Source organism: Bos grunniens, chromosome 12 (genome assembly GCF_055505025.1).
Source record: "Bos grunniens cultivar Pamir isolate PY7600 chromosome 12, Bosgru_T2T1.0, whole genome shotgun sequence".
NCBI lineage: Eukaryota > Metazoa > Chordata > Mammalia > Artiodactyla > Bovidae > Bos > Bos grunniens.
The window spans coordinates 29,865,428-29,882,909 of NC_141176.1; the positions used below are offsets into that span (position 1 = coordinate 29,865,428).

A 17,482-nucleotide genomic window follows, 5' to 3' on the forward strand; every position below is an offset into this window, starting at 1 on the left:
AACTTAATTGAACTTATACCGTAGACTCCTTCTCCCTGGAATGTGTGGCTGCTTTTTTCCTCAAGCTTTAATTCTCATTTTTTAGTATGATTTTCTAGAAGTCACTCCTATGCCTGAGCAACTTAATCTAATCAACTATATTAGATTATAATATAGGCAGAGATTGGACTCAGACATCTCTAGTCCATAAAGCTTCAGTCTACATTTGGATTGCAAAGGACGTTCAAAACTTCAGTGGATTTTCAAACATGCCTTGGCCTTGACTTTCTCTCAGGTTCATCACCATCCCATGAGCATGCACAGAGCTTCCCAGTGGGCCAGAGAACTGCGGCTGGCTTATCCAGCCCTGCCTTCTTTAGTGACTCAGTCGTGTCCGACTCTGTGTGATCCCAAGGACTAGATAGCCTGCCAGACTCCCCTGTCCATGGGATTTCCCCAGACAGGAAAACTGGAGTAGGTTGCTATTTTCTTTTTCTCCTCCAGTGGATCTTCCCAACCCAGGGATGGAACCCACATCTCCTGCACTGCAGGCAGATTCTTTACCAATGAGCCACCAGGGAAGCCATCTAGCCCTACTATGCTCTTATTTCCAGGGGATTAGATATTAAACTTCTGACAAATAATTTCTTCACATAATTGAAACTACAATCTCAGGCCAGTGAAGATGCAGGTTTTTCTTGTTTGTTTCCCACCCAAGTTTGACAGTTTTAGCTGGCACACCTGTGGGTTTTCATCTCTTTCCCAATCAAGTTCAACCCCTGACAGAAAACTTGTTTTTTTCCAACCTGGCCCATACTGGTCAAACTGCTGCTCTCTCCAACCAAGCTGGGATGGAAATCAGGTAGGATTGGGGGTTTCAGCCACAAAGGCTTCAGACTCTGTTGCTCTTACCCCAAACTACAGTAGTTTTTCAGGATTTCACGCTTCTCGGTGCTTTCTGGTTGACTTCCAGAGTCCTCAAATGGTTACTTTGACAATTTTCTGCACAAGATTCACTGGCCATGCCATACCCATTCAGTTCAGTCACTCAGTCGTGTCCAATTCTTTGCGACCCCATGAATCACAGCACGCCAGGCCTCCCTGTCCATCACCAACTCCCGGAGTTCACACAAACTCATGTCCATTGAGTCGGTGATGCCATCCAGCCATCTCATCCTCTGTCGTCCCCTCTTCTTTGCTTCTCCTCTTGCCCCCAATCCCTCCCAGCATCAGAGTCTTTTCCAATGAGTCAACTCTTCGCATGAGGTGGCCAAAGTACTGGAGTTTCAGCTTTAGCATCAGTCCTTCCAAAGAACACCCAGGACTGATCTCCTTTAGAATGGACTGGTTGGATCTCCTTGCAGTCCAAGGGACTTCTCCAACACCACAGTTCAAAAGCATCAATTCTTCGGCGCTCAGCCTTTTTCACAGTCCAACTTTCACATCCATACATGACTACTGGAAAAACCATAGCCTTGACTAGACGGACCTTTGTTGGCAAAGTAATGTCTCTGCTTTTGAATATGCTATCTAGGTTGGTCATAACTTTCCTTCCAAGGAGTAAGCATCTTTTAATTTCATGGCTGCAATCACCATCTGCAATGATTTTGGAGCCTAAAAAAATAAAGTCTGACACTGTTTCCACTGTTTCCCCATCTATTTCCCATGAAGTGATGGGACCAGATGCCATAATCTTAATTTTCTGAATGTTGAGCTTTAAGCCAACTTTTTCACTCTCCTCTTTCACTTTCATCAAAAGGCTTTTTAGTTCCTCTTCACTTTCTGCCATAAGGGTGGTGTCATCTGCGTATCTGAGGTTATTGAGATTTCTCCCGGCAATCTTGGTTCCATCTTGTGCTTCTTCCAGCCCAATGTTTCTCATGATGTACTCTGCATAGAAGTTAAATAAGCCAGGTGACAATATACAGCCTTGACGTACTCCGTTTCCTATTTGGAACCAGTCTGTTGTTCCATGTCCAGTTCTAACTGTGGCTTCCTGACCTGTATATAGGTTTCGCAAGAGGCAGGTCAGGTGGTCTGGTATTTCCATCTCTTTCAGAATTTTCCACTGTTTATTGTGATTCACACAGTCAAAGGCTTTGGCATAGTCAATAAAGCAGAAATAGATATTTTTCTGGAACTCTCTTGCTTTTTTGATGATCCAGCAGATCTTGGCAATTTGATCTCTGGTTCCTCTGCCTTTCATAAAACTAGCTTGAACATCTGGAAGTTCATGGTTCACATATTGCTGAAGCCTGGCTTGGAGAATTTTGAGCATTACTTTACTAGCGTGTGAGATGAGTGCAACTGTGTGGTAGTTTGAGCATTCTTTGGCATTGCCTTTCTTTGGGATTGGAATGAAAACTAACCTTTTCCAGTCCTGTGGCCACTGCTGTGTTTTCCTAATTTGCTGGCGTATTCAGTGCAGCACTTTCACAGCATCATCTTTTAGGATTTGAAATAGCTCAACTGGAATTCCATCACCTCCACTAGCTTTGTTTGTAGTGATGCTTCCTAAGGCCCACTTGACTTCACATTCCAGGATGTCTGGGTCTAGGTGAGTGATCACACCATTGTGATCACTGGGTGATCACTGGGTCATGAAGCTCTTTTTTGTACAGTTCTTCTGTGTATTCTTGCCACCTCTTCTTAATATCTTCTGCTTCTGTTAGGTCCATACCATTTCTGTCCTTTATCGAGCCCATCTTTGCATGAAATGTTCCCTTGGTATCTCTAATTTTCTTGAAGAGATCTCTAGTCTTTCCCATTCTGTTGTTTTCCTCTATTTCTTTGCATTGATCACTGAGGAAGGCTTTCTAATCTCTCCTTGCTATTCTTTGGAACACTGCATTCAGATGCTTTTATCTTTCCTTTTCTCCTTTGCTTTGGTTTCTCTTATTTTCACAGCTATTTGTAAAGCCTCCCCAGACAGCCATTTTGCATGGGGATGGTCTTGATCCCTGTCTCCTGTACAATGTCACAAACCTCTGTCCATAGTTCATCAGGCACTCTATCAGATCTAGCCCCTTAAATCTATTTCTTACTTCCACTGTATAAGTCATAAAGGATTTGATTTAGGTCATACCTGAATGGTCTAGTGGTTTTCCCTACTTTCTTCAATTTCAGTCTGAATTTGGCAATAAGGAGTTCATGATCTGAGCCACAGTCAGTTCATAGTCTTGTTTTTGCTGACTGTATAGAGCTTCTCCATCTTTGGCTGCAAAGAATGTAATCAATCTGATTTCGGTGTTGACCCTCTGGTGATGTCCATGTGTAGAGTCTTCTCTTGTGTTGTTGGAAGAGAGTGTTTGCTATGACCAGTGCCTTCTCTTGGCAAAACTCTATTAGTCTTTGCCCTGCTTCATTCCGTATTCCAAGGCCAAATTTGCCTGTTAGCCCAGGTGTCTCTTGACTTCCTACTTTTGCATTCCAGCCCCCTATAATGAAAAGGACATCTTTTTTGGGTGTTAGTTCTAAAAGGTCTTGTAGGTCTTCATAGAATCATTCAACTTCAGCTTCTTCAGCATTACTGGTTGGGGCATAGGCTTAGTTTACTGTGATATTGAATGGTTTGCCTTGGAAACGAACAGAGTTCATTCTGTTGTTTTTGAGATTGCATCCAAGTACTGCATTTCGGACTCTTTTGTTGACCATGATGGCTACTCCATTTCTTCTAAGGGATTCCTGCCCGCCATAGTAGATATAATGGTCATCTGAGTTAAATTCACCCATTCTAGTCCACTTTAATTTGCTGATTCCTAGAATGTCGACGTTCACTCTTGCCATCTCCTGTTTGACTACTTCCAATTTGCCTTGATTCATGGACCTGACACTCCAGGTTCCTGTGCAATATTGCTCTTTACAGCACTGCACCTTGCTTCTATCACCAGTCACATCCACAACTGGGTATGATTTTTGCTTTGGCTCCATCCCTTCATTCTTTCTGGAGTTATTTCTCCATAGTAGCATATTGGGCACCTACCGACCTGGGGAGTTCCTCTTTCAGTATCCTATCATTTTGTCTTTTCATTCTGTTCATGGGGTTCTCAAGGTAAGAATACTGAAGTGGTTTGCCATTCCCTTCTCCAGTGGACCACATTCTGTCAGACCTCTCCACCATGACCCGCCCATCTTGGGTGGCCCCACACGGCATGGCTTAGTTTCATTGAGTTAGACAAGGCTGATTCATTGAGGCATCAGAGGGCAGACACACAAACCATAATCACAGAAAACAGTCAATCTTATCACACGGACCACAGCCATACCCATTAGTGGCATATAATTTTGGAACCGCAGAAAAACCACATGTTGTAGACACTTTGTTTTTAACAGAGAGCTATACTACACACTCCTTGAGGTCTGTTCTGAACCTGTGATTTCACAATAACCTTCCCTGACTCAAAAGAGAAGGAATGGGGCCCAGGCAACTTTGAATCCAGCTTGTTTCCACACACCCACTCTAACTCACCAAGAATCCTAGATTTTTTTTCTCTTTCTCAATATGAACAGATACACTCTCTTTTGTGAAAGTATTAGTTGCTTATGTATCATGTCCGACTCCAGTGTTCAAACATTACAAATGGGAAGTAATGTCCAAATCAGAGCAAACTCTCTTAAAAGAGGCTTAAGAATTGGAAGATAAAGCAGTGTCTGTTGGGGAGGATGGGTTTTGAGCACACTTTATGACTTTGGAAAGGTTTAAAATGTATTATGTGAATTAGCAAAATCATGAGTTTTAATGTTTGGGAAACAACACTTTTTAAATTACTTTCAAAGGACTTTTACTTACAGATTATTTTCCTTCTTTCTTTTCTCTTTACCGCTTCATTTACTAATGAATTCTTCCCTAAAGAAGCTGCTATAAAAAACTAAGACTGTGATGTGTGCTGTGTGCTCAGTCGTGTCCAACTCTCTGCGGCCCCTGGGACTGTAGCCCAGCAGTCTCCTCTGGCCATGGGATTTCTCCAGCCGAGAATACTGGAGTGGGTTCCCATGCCCTCCTCCAGGGGATCTTCTCCACCCAGGGATCGAACCTGCAACTCTTGCATCGGGTTCTTTACCACTGAGCCACCTGGGAAGCCCCAAGACTGTGATATTACCAGTGACAAATTATTTCCCTTATACACCAACAGTTTTCATTGTTCTTCCTCTCTGTGAGTGAAACATTATGAGATAGAACAAGAGAGAGGGGTCAGAGAGGATAACCTGCTTTTCTAAGTCCTCAGAACACCACATATAGGCTCAAGGTTTTAAAAGATGGCCAAGTACCTTCCGACTTGTACCAAGGAGGTGGCTTCTCAGACATTTCTTATTGTAGAGTTCTTTTTTTTAATCCTTCCTTGCAGTCCTCGAGAACGCAAAAAATGGGTTCTGCCTTTGTTGGTAACTTAAGCACTCTCTGTGCCTTGCTCAAGTTCTCCTGCAGGGCTATTTCTGTCATGCCCAAGTCTCTGTATGGCTACTGGTTATTGAATAAGCATGATGACTATATTTTCAATGTAAGGGAGGACACTTAAAATACATGTGCATTTAGATATTTCTAATTTCAAAAAGCTTTGAGTTTCTCAACAATGGGTGTGAGCTATGGTTATTTTGTAAAATTTTACATAAAATGTAAAAATACTGTAATAGGATTTCCTTCTTACCCCACATTGCAGGATGGTGACCTTATTAGCACCAACCACCCCTTGTGAACATAACCTCATCTCTTCTATAACCCCCAGAATATATGCTTATTGAGATACTACACTGAAATTTAATTAGTTTAATAGCACCCAAAGGGGAGAAAGCCCAATAAAAAGGCAGCCAATGCTATAAAGACTGAGGCCAGTGGAGAACTGCAAACACTCGGTGGTAAGCAGGACAATATTGGGTCAGTCCTGATATTTCGAAATAGCATCTGATAGTTTCTAAACGCCATCAATTTTTTTTTAACACAAAAGGCGGTGGGGGGAAGGAACAGCTTCTACCTGGTCCCGCATGCAAGGATGCAGGTCAAACACCGTTTCATTTTGCACATGTTTCTGCCTTCCGTCTTCATGCTGTACAGGTACAGCATCAACCCTCTGGACAAACAGGTCTAGTTAAAGATGTCCCTGCCTGGAGCCTGTCTACACAGTTCTTAAGACTGTTTCCAGAAGAATACGTGAAGAGAAAAAAGTAGGATCTTCAAGTGAGAAGAAAATCCCCATCTCCCGCTCTGAGGTGGGAATAAAACCCTTTTTCTCACCTGATGGAAGAGAGGGCTGTGAGTCACAGGGATTCCTAACCCACTGAAGCACATCCCTAGGACCATGTCATCTGGAGCATCGTTGCTGTAGCAGCGACACTTGCTGGCGAGAAGTCTCCTGATGGCCTCTTTGCTGAAAACCATTCTGGGGGAAGCCAGAGCAGACAGAGAAGGCAGTTAGGTCCTTGCGACTGGTAATCTAAATGAGGAGATAGAGTTGAGAGCCACGTCTCTCATAAAGATGTCAACATCAGTAGTGTTTCATAAAAATCACTTTTAAGTTATTTAATAAGCAATTGTATTTCTTCATGTATATCTTATACACAAATAAATAGGCAGTATTCTTTTTCTAGTATGTCACTGGAAAATTAGAAGAGTTCGTAAGTTCACACATGCTTAATGAGATCAGTAACAAAATCTGCCAACATTCCCCCAGCGGGCAGATGGACCCGGATATACAAGGTACCTAAGTCATACAAGTGATAACTGACGATGAGATCAAATCTAACTGGAAAACATGCGTGGTCCACGTGATTTCTGCTCACAGAAGCCTCCGTAAGGTGATTTTGAGAAGGGTGGTGGGAGAAAGAGACTGATTGGTCTCCACTGGTGCTAAAACGCTGCCTGACCTGGTACGCCGGGCACCTCCCAGTGGAACTCACACTGTCCCCGCCTTTCTGCACTCTCCCTAGCGCTGCAGGAAGCTGGGGACTTTGCAATGCCCTCCAGACTCCCTGGCCAGCTACATCCCAGCTTCATCCTGACAACAAGGGGCACATCCCTGGAGGAGGCCGTCTGCTCCTGGCTCAGCTGGTCTCTAGCCAGAGGCAGGTGTTGGGCGTGCGGGAGCCACGGGCTCCAGGAACGCTGGCACAGGCTGGCAGAGCTCTAGGGACAGTTCCCAAGCAGCAGTGGCAGCCAGTCCCGGGTCCGCCCCAGGTGCTGCATTGCTAGCCTGACAGCAGCGGTGGCCGCAGCAACCTGTACCAGTGGGCTCTCAAATCCAGCACCTTCTGCTCCTCCAGCCTCGGGAACAACAGCACTTCCTGGAGTTACTGAGCTCTGGGTAAAGCCACCAGCTCCCTTTTAGTCCTCTGGCCCTTTCCAATACCTTGTACCAAGTTCCTGCAATAAATTCTCTTCTTTTTAAGCACAGATCAGTTCTAGTTTCCCTTCTGGTCCTAGAGTAGTACTAGATATTTTCGTATCATGAATAACCCAAGAGCTGATAGGACTAAAATGATTCACAAGTTCATTCCCAATAAGCAAAGACTTTACTGACAGCAAAACTATCTGTGTATCCATATATTCCCATCGTCAAATAGAGGGTCTCACAGTAAGTCCTCAATAAAGGTCTGATGATCCGCATTTATAAAGCTCTTCCTGAGGGAGGGAAAGAGGACAGAGCCCTTGAGCACAGTCCCTGATGCAAACACATCCGTTCCCGCTCAGCGGGGCTCAGTTCAGAACTGTGTAACCAGCACCAGTGACCACGGCCGGTGAAGCAGCAACATGGAAGACTCCCTGCCTTTGCTGACATGTCACAAGACTGGATGGAATATGACAAGACGACAAAGAAGCTCTTTATTTAAGGTGATACAAGGAAATAGGGCTGTACAAGAAGAAAAATGGTGCTATGAACTATACAAAAGGGAACTGCAAGTTTGAAAACTCACCATGAATGGCCTCTCTTAAAAATCGAGCATTCATCAGTGACTCAAAATGGCTTAAAGACTTTAAATGTAAGACAGATACCATAAAATTAGGAAACAGCATAGGTAAAACCTTCTCCAACATAAATGGTACAATGATTTTTCTTAGGTCAGCCTCCCAAGACAATAGAAATAAAATAAACAAATGGGACCTAGTCAAACTTACAAGCTTTTGTACAGCAAAGGAAGTCATGAAAGAAAGACAACCTATGGAATGGGTGAAAATATTTGCAAATGATGCAACAAGGGCTTAATTTCCAAAATATTCAAATAGCTCATACAGCTCAACAGAAAAACAACCCAAACACTGAGCAGAAGACCTTAACAGACATTTCTCCAAAGAAGACATACAGATAGCCAATAGGCACAGGAAAAGATGTTCAACATCGCTAATTATTACAGAAATGAGAATCTAAAACTACAACGAGGCACCACCTCACACTGGTCAAAATGGCCATCATTAAAAAGTCTACAAATAACAAATGCTGGAGAGGGTGTGGAGAACAGGGAACTCTCTCACACTGTAGGTGAGAATGTAAGCTGATGCGGTCACTATGCAAAATAGTATAGAGGTTCTTCAGAAAACTAAAACTAGAATTACCATATGATCCAACAGTCCCACTCAGACAAAACTATAATTCAAAAGAGACATGTACCCCTGCATTCACAGCACTATTCACAGCAGCCAAGACGTGGAAACTAAAATGTCTAACAGACGAATGGATAAAAACGATGCGATACATACACACATACACACACACACACACACACATGCACAATGGAATGCTACACAGTCATTAAAAACAAAATGAAATAATGCCACTTGCAGCAACATGGATGCAACTAGAGGTTATCATATTAAGTAAAGGTATCAGAAAGAAAGACAAATACCATGTAATAGCACTTTTATGTGGGATCTAAAATATGGCACAAATGAATCTATTTACAAAACAGAAACAGACTCATAGAAAAGAGACTTGTGGTTACCAAGGCGGGGAAAGAGGGATGGAATGGGAGTTTAGAGTTACAGACGTAGGTGTTAGTCAGTCGTGTCTGACTCTTTGCAACCCCATGGACTGCAGCCCACCAGGCTCCACTGTCCACGGAATTCTCCAGGCAAGAATACTGGAGTGGGCTGCCATTTCCTTCTCCTTATAGATGCAAGCTATTGCATTTAGAATGGATAAACTACAAGGTCCTACTGACTAGCACAGGAACTATATCCAGTCTCCTGGATAAACCATAGTGGAAAAGAATATTTGAGAAGAATGTCTATATAACTGAGTCACTTTGCTGTACAGCAGAAATGAGCACAACACTGTGTAAACCATCAGTTAAAAAAATAAAAGTAAAAAATGTTAATTATAAAAAAGATGTTGAAAGGCTATAAGACTAATAATATGACTTCCTTTAACATACAATATAGTAATTTTAAAAATAGTTTTAAAATAAGGAAGACTAAAATAGGAGCCAGGGACTTGCCAAGGGCATACCTGCAAATCAAGACACCTGCAGAAGTGTGTCAGAAACAGGCCAGACCTGTGCTGGGCTCTGAGCAGATGAACAGGTCATGGTGGCCTCTCTGGGCAATAGAACCGAGGCCTCTTCCAAGGAGGATCCAGATCACCAATGACATCCTGAGCACAGCTTCATACCCAAACATATGTAAGCACTTTTTAAGAAAACAGTTATTGAACTAATTATCTCTAATTACCCAAACTTTCAAGGAGTAAGCAACAAAGTGGAAAACAGACAGCTGGATTCTAATAGTGCAAAGGTCTCATTTTCCACACATACATCACTGGAGTCCACACTCCTGGGTTATCCCTGATAACTGGGGCTTAAGAGGGTGATTTAAAGCAATGGTTTTCAAAAACTTATTCGACTCTAAACCACAGTGAGGAAACAGAAACACAGTCCATATATAACCATTTATGTTTTGTGTATGGGTGTAAAACTGAAAAATACACATAACATTTGCTACATAATATATCTATTTTATTCTGTTCTGTTCTATATTTCATTATTTTTAAATGTTGGTTGTGATCCATTAACTGGTTTTTAAAAGCCATTGATTGATTCTGACTTGCTGTTTAGAAAAAAAGCATGTTGGTTCTTAAGTTAGATCATCAGAAAAATCTCTTGTAACATCAGAGAAACTATTATGCCTGCAGCTTTTATCAAAGGCAGAAATGAGACAATCTCACGAAGAATGTTTCTGCATCTTTGTGAAGTGCTGCTATGAACAGAACATGACACTGGTCCATGTTAGTCATATAAAGATCAGTACCAGTGTTCATGCATCTGCTTATTCATTTGTCCCCTGGACCCTGTAAAACTGCGTCTCCACGACAGGCAGTGAGGATGGAATGAGAAATGAGATGCAGGTGTCTCCTTCAAATAATTCATAATTTGGGTAGAAAACAGGAAAGTAAATAGGCAATTAAATGATAATGGTCACCATAATGTGCTTCGTGTATATGAGGAAAGTATCTAACCCAGATTCAGGAGCCAGACTAGCTTAGGGCTTGAGAATGATATATTGTCCACGAGAAGCAGAAGGATTAGCCAGGTGACAGAGGCGGAAGGCGGCCGGGGGCGCGGTGGGGAACTGTGCTGTGAAGAGAGCAGCAGACGCCGTATGTGAGGGAAGCGTTAAAAGACAGTGCCTCTGAGGAACTGAAAGAGGTTCAGCACGAATTCTCTCAGGATGAGGGCGAAGATAAACGAGGCTAAGACAATAGAACAGCATCTGCTAAGACAGAGGCAGACCTGGTGAGCCCCAGTGAGGAAACTGGACTTTATCCCAATGGAAATGAGGGGCTGTACAAGGGCGCGAAAGACTTCCACTCCTCTGGTCCCGCAAAGAAAAACCCAAATAAGATACAAATCACACTAACCTAAGGAACTGCTAAAGAGAGTGAGTGGAAGCCTAGATGAGCCGGCTTCCAGGGAAGAGCCTTGCCTGGGAGAGAGGGTCTGGGGGTGGGAAGGCAGGAGGAAAGACAGGTTAGAGACGTAGCCCCAAGGCCGGGTCTTGAGCACCTGGGGGCTGGGGGTTAGGCCAACGGGAAGTGGTTAAAAGTGAGGCCCGATCCAGGTCAGTGTGAGTCTGGTTGAAATCTGAGCGATCATCTTCTAGTCAGACGCCTGCAGTAGGAGAGGAGAGTTCAGACTAACAGCAACAGGAAGGCAGTGCAGCCTCTGAGCAGGCAGCGAGAGGACCACAGAGAGTCTCTGACATCAGCACAGCAGGGAGGAGGACGAGGGGCGGGGGGACCAGGAGGCTATGGCTCTGCCCCTTCTGGGGTCAAAGTATTAACACATTCCTGCTGCAAAATATATCGACCCAAGTACAAAGCACAGTTGTTCAGCCGCTCAGTTGTGTCCGACTCCTTGCGACACCATGGACTGCAGCATGCCAGGCTTCCCTGTTCTTCACTACCCTTTACAAAAGGGGAAACTCTGGCTTAATGGACACCAGCCCCTCACCCAGGATACTGATGCATTACCACAAGGCTGCAAAGAGCTGGAACCTTCTTAAATGATGACGAGCTCAACACTCCTCGGCTTGATGCTTTAGTGTCTTCTCCAAGGCCTCTGTGGACCCCTGCTTCCTACTGCTAATGGCCTCAGGTAGATCAACAAAGATCAGAACTTGCCCAGGCCTGGTTATCACTAGGAAAGGCCACCTCCACAACCATACTTCAGTCACCACTAACCAGGCCAGACCAAAACGGGAACCCCTGGAAGACCACCCTGTAGTCGTAGGCCCGGTTCTAACTAGGGGATTGCCAAGTAAGAATAAAAAGTCCGAGGGTTCAGAAACCTACAATCCAGTGAATGCTGCCCACCACATAGTGGATACTCAACAAAACCTGCTGAATACGTGTAAATCACTACAGTGGATAAGAAGATTCTCCCTAAACACCCAGTAGCAAATACTATAGAAACAACAGAACAGGCCAACTGCTTGACTGATTCACCTACACAAATCAAATCAAAATCTCTCCCCATAAGAGATTAGGCAGAAGCTTACCTAAAAGCACTGATTCTTAACTATATTTAAAACCCATAAATCCCACACAAATATCCCATAATTGCTTAAATCTAAACTTCTGTAACTACTCTTTTCCCCAAATACAATCAATAAGCACGGGATAATTAAGAAGTCTAATGAATTATTTTCTGAAATGAAAATCTAGACCCCAAATTTTTTTCATTCAAACAGACGATCAAAACTAACTGGCCACCTAGAAGCAATCACTACTACAGGCACATTTCTACCAACTATCATCTATATATATCATCTATATATACATACATTTATATATATATAATTTCTTCAAGGAATAAAATGTTCTTCACTGTGGGTTCTTTTTAATGTTCACGTTCCTATCATAGTAACAGCTCCCCCCATTTACAGAGCTCTTAGGTATCAGCCTAGAGCCCATAGCACAGACCCACCCCTGCATCCCGGAAACAGAAGTGCAATTTCCAGAAAGCCAAGCTTATAGTTACCCTCCTCCTCCCGTGACGTAGCTGTAGCCACCGGTGCCCAGCCCGTAGCCGTAACGCTCTCCCAGAAACACGGGTTCACGGGTGTCGTAGCAGCTCAGCAGGTGCCGGAGCCTGGAGATGCTAAGATTCCCAAGGGAACAGAAGCGACAGTTCCTTAATTCAAATGTGTCTGCAGAATACATATTTTACGGTTCTTACATCCCACTGGTTATACTCTGCAATACTCCCTCTCAGTCACAGAGATGAAATTCAGGAGACTTACAGAAGAAAGATTTTTAAAAAGAAAAAAACTTGATATACACTGTACATCACTGGAAACAGGAGAGAAACTGAGAAACAAGGGTCTCCCCCTGTTTTCACAAGCCCAGACCAGCAGTGGCTGCCTTGTGTGCATGGGCAGCGTGGCCAGGCGAGGAAGGAGGGTGGCCAGTGGTCTGCTCCCCACTGAATGAACTCCTCAGTGTACCTTTTCAGACCTCGCTGGTATCTGTTACAATCCTTGATGGCTAAAAAAGGAACCTGTAAAGTACAGATGAGTCCTTGGCAGGCAGGTGAAGGCAAGGCGGGAAGGGAATTTGGGCAGCAAAGCTTTCCAGGGGGCCTTCAGATTGTGGCACACCACTGCACTGTACTTACGGCCTCCTCTAGGGAGGCTTCCCTAATCTGTGGCCTTTTGTGTCTGTCTGTCTATACCTCCGGCCCCTATGCCTCCTTGTCGTATGTCAACAGTGACAGCTTCCACAGGGCTGTGGGAATATCCATTAGCTGCTCAGAAAAATGCATTTATTTGTCATTCACTTTATTCTCAGTTTCATCTCCTTTAACGGTTCCTCAGTTTTTTTAATCTTTCATGACACTGGTATTTTTAAAAAATAAATGCCCACCCCCCTTTTAATAGATTGGTCCTCATCTTGGGTTTGTCTGATGTTTCCTCATAACAAAGGCAAGGTTACACATCCTCAGGTGCTGCAGGGACACAGAAGGCATGCCGTCTGGCCTGCGGCATCCGCCTGTCCTCCACTGGGAGGGTCTGTTTTGATCACACGGTGCTGCCCGGGGTCTCCCCTGGACACTTGCTATTTTGCCTTTGCTGTTTCTCAGAGTCTCCGGCAGACACTCCAACACTAGCAAGTATCCTGGTCCTCATTAAAACTTATCCCTAGTTTGGCATCCGTCAGTTTCTTGCCTGAATCAGTCTTTACTCTGATGGTGTCAGAGAGATGACTTTTCCAGCTCCATCAACCAGTCAGAACTCCTTGCTCCCTGCTAGCCAGAATCTGCCCGCTGTGGACTGAACTGTGTCCCACGCACAACATTCATATGCTGAAGCCTTAACCCCCCAGGTGACTATATTTGGATATGGGGCTGAGAGAGTTAATTCCTAGGCAGGTTGATAAGTCCAGGGTCCCCAAGGAGGAGAAAGGGGTCTGGGGCTCTCGAAGTGGAGACAGGGCTCTGGAATTCTCAGGGAGGAGGAAAGGACAAACATCTTTTTTCTTTCCTCTACATTCCTTAGTCTCAGTCCCATAAAATGTTTCCTTTAAGCCCAGAACTGGTGATTACACAACAACTCAGTTTTAACTCTGTACTAAGGATCATATAGGGTTTCCCTGGTGACTCAGAGGTTAAAGCGTCTGCCTGCAATGTGGGAGACCTGGGTTTAATCCCTGGGTCGGGAAGATCCCTTGGAGAAGGAAATGGCAAGCCACTCCAGTATTCTTGCCTGGAGAATCCCATGGATGGAGGAGCCTGGTGGGCTACAGTCCACAGGATCACTAAGAGTTGGACAGGACTGAGCAACTTCACTTTTCAAGGATCATATAACAACAATATATCCTGCTTGAGGACAGGCTCTCCTTTCTGAAAACCTTCTGGCTAATCTGTTATCTTAAAATGTAAATTATGGGAGTGGGTCTAGTAAGATGTTTACAACCTTGACACATTCTTTCAATTTATTCCAATAACTAATTTTAAAAGTATTTAACTCCCTTGCTTAGGCTATCAAGGGGCGGGGGGCGCTCTCCATCCCCTTTCTGATATCTATGTCAGAAGCTTTCTCTGTCTCCTTCTATACTTTAATAAAACTCTGTTGCACAAAAGCTCTTGAGTGATCAAGCCTGGTCCCTGATCCCGAAGTTAAATCTTCTTCAGAGATCACGAATCCAACACGGTTCCCCGTAAGCTATCAGGGCCTAGAAGGAGGTTCAGTGAAGTCACCAGTGTAGGACTTGGATGCGACAGAACTTGTGTCTGTATGAGAGGAGACACCAGAGAACACTCTCCATGGCAGACAAAGAAGAGGTCCCGCGAGCACACACCAGGCCAGCGGCCACCCTCAAACCAAGAGAAGAGCCATAGAAACCTGCCTCACCAGCACCTTGATCTTGGACATCCCAGCCTCCAAAACGAGAAATAAATTTCTATTGTTTAACATAAATTATTTTGTTTATTATTTGGTATTTTGTTATGGAGCTAGATCTGCCTCATTACTTTTTTATTATAAGCATGAACTTATTGCTTCCTAATTGTCATGGTTCCTAATCCATTATCATCCTCAATGACACTAATGCTTGTCCCAGATTCCACCAACGGGAACCTCTTCAAGCTTGCTCCTGTGTCCTCTTAACATGCATTCTTCTTTCTTTCTTTTTTTTCCTAAGCACTTCCTAACTCTCTGGCATAAGAAAAAAAAAAGTTAAAATGTCTTCCTATATCTTCCTTGCCTCAACCTTAAAATCAGCTCTTTCTCTGAGAAGGCCTGGTTCCTTTTAGTAGGAAAGTTGTAGTATTAGTTCTGTTCATTAGTTGCTCGGTGCTACTGGGGATCTTTGTATCTGGTCTTCTTTGGTGTGAAGAACTAGAAAGATATGTGTGTGCACACACACACACACACACACTGTAAAAACCATGAGTCTAATGGAAATTATGAATTCTTGGAGATTTCTCTACTTCCAGTCTTCCAGCCTATCAGCTTGACCTGGCCCATCCATGTCCTTCCACAGTGAGAACCATGGCTCCCACCCAACACTATTTCCACTTAGCATTCTACTCAGTCCTACAACCTACCTAACGTACCTTCAGAGTTGCTTCATGACAAAAACCAGACCGACTGAAATCTCAGGAGTTCTTTGGCATCTCCACTTCTCTACCCCTGAAGGTGTGTCTCTAAAACCCATCTTCAGCAGTATTTGCTTTATATTTTCCCTTCAGTGTGATTATGTTTTCATCTGAAATACAGTTAGTTTGTTTCAGCTTTCTCCTCATCCTTATTGATTTTTCCCGTCCTTATAGATTCATTTTATTTTTCAATAGGTAAAATATGAGCACACTTCCCAAAGTCAAGACTAAACAAAGAGATAGAAAAGGGGCACACATACCCCACCTCCATCTACCCCACGCTCCCACCCACCCCTCTGTGGGAGCTACTTCATGGACTTCCAGTTTATCTGCCCACTTTGTTTTTGAACAGCTAAGTCCACATGGGTATGTTTTATTTCCCCTTCTTTCTTACACACAGGGAAGCAAACAAAATACACTCTTATGCACTTGGCTTTTTCCACGTAATGGTATCTACTGGAAATCACTTGATACAATTTGTTAATTTTTTTTTCAAGGAACCAAAATTTTGGCTCTTTAGTTTGATCCTCTGCTTTTTTGACCTCTACCTCATTATTTCTGCATGTATCTTTATTATTATTTTCTTCCTTGTTTATCTGGGTTGACTTTGTGATTCTTTTCCTAGCTTGAGTTGGGAACTGAATTTTTTATTTTTATTGTTCCCACTGGCTTGGCAAACCTTACCCATCCCTTTATCATTAGACTTTTGGAATGACTATGTTTATGTGTCTTTCATATAAAGCATAGATTTGGGGCTTGTTTTATGAAGCACTTTGAAAAGTTTGTTAGGTGAGCTAAACCCACTCACATTTAGTGATATGACTGATGTTTGATTTCAACATTAAAATTATTTTAGTTTTGAATTATTTAGGTTTGAGTTATTATACATATAATACTGTATTGTCTACTGTCCATGTTTTAAAAATAACTCATTTCAGATACTGTGTCCTTTACAGCATGGGGGGCGGCGGGGGGGAGGAAACATGTTTCAGATGTGAGGGTAAAATCCAGTCCCTGTTTCTACATGCTGGCCAGCAGCAGAAGTACCCACCCTAGTTTCTGCCTATGAATACATGTAGAATTTAAAGCCGCCTGAGGACAAGAGGGCCCCTTACCTTATTAATGTGTCATCATCCACAATGACCAACCACGGTATTTTGTCATGGCTATGATTTAGAAATCTTTCCAAAATGGCAAATGTCTTTCCACAATGACCTAGGAAAGGTGAGAAGAAAACTTACAATCCTTAAAACATTGTGAGTCAAAGTTTAAACACTGGTATTCACTTAAGAATTTGAAATTTTGAAAACCAGCCTTTTCTAATTTCCATGGACTTAGTGAACCAGGGGGAATGATAAAAATCATGAAGTCAGTCATTCATTTCATACATGAGAGACTGAAGACCTAGAGAGGTGAGGGGAATTACACAAAGTCAGGTATAGGAAACACTGTAGTTCACTCCAGACACATAAGAAATTTGTTAAGTCTTGCAGAAATAACAGGAGCCTGGCTTCTTTCCTTAGACCACCTTATTCTGAAAGAAACATTAGAACCTCAGGCATCACAACCTTAGGGAAACAATGGTGCAAGATACAATATTATACTGTCGATTATGTATTTTGTAAATATTTGCTATTATGTTTCTAAAACGCCAGACATGGTGGCCAGCTCTGGGATGTACACTGAAGATACAGTGCTATCAGAGGCACAGTCCCTTAGATGCCGACAGAGAGCAAACCTTTCATGGAAAATGCTGAGGCCAGGACAGCAATAAATGCTTGGGGAGAGAATGCAAGTCAATAAATAAGAATAAACCCCTCAATTCAACAAAGTATTAAGTGACACAGTAGAGAACAAAGCACTCAACTAACCATTACTTTTCTTATTCTTGATCACTCTACGTATTTTTAACCATTATAGTATG

General features: G+C 43.1%; 1 protein-coding gene across 1 annotated transcript in view; it reads right to left on the reverse strand.

Annotated features, from left to right (window-relative positions):
• Nucleotides 1-17,482, reverse strand: part of B3GLCT (beta 3-glucosyltransferase) — a 118,898-nt gene that overhangs the window by 7,129 nt on the left and 94,287 nt on the right. Inside the window, exons 13-15 of the mRNA XM_086330781.1 lie at nucleotides 16,674-16,773; nucleotides 12,442-12,561; nucleotides 6,209-6,353 (exon numbers count right to left, since the gene is read on the reverse strand). Of these exons, the coding sequence (XP_086186907.1) occupies nucleotides 6,209-6,353; nucleotides 12,442-12,561; nucleotides 16,674-16,773 (365 nt within the window). The remainder of the gene's footprint in view (nucleotides 1-6,208; nucleotides 6,354-12,441; nucleotides 12,562-16,673; nucleotides 16,774-17,482) is intronic.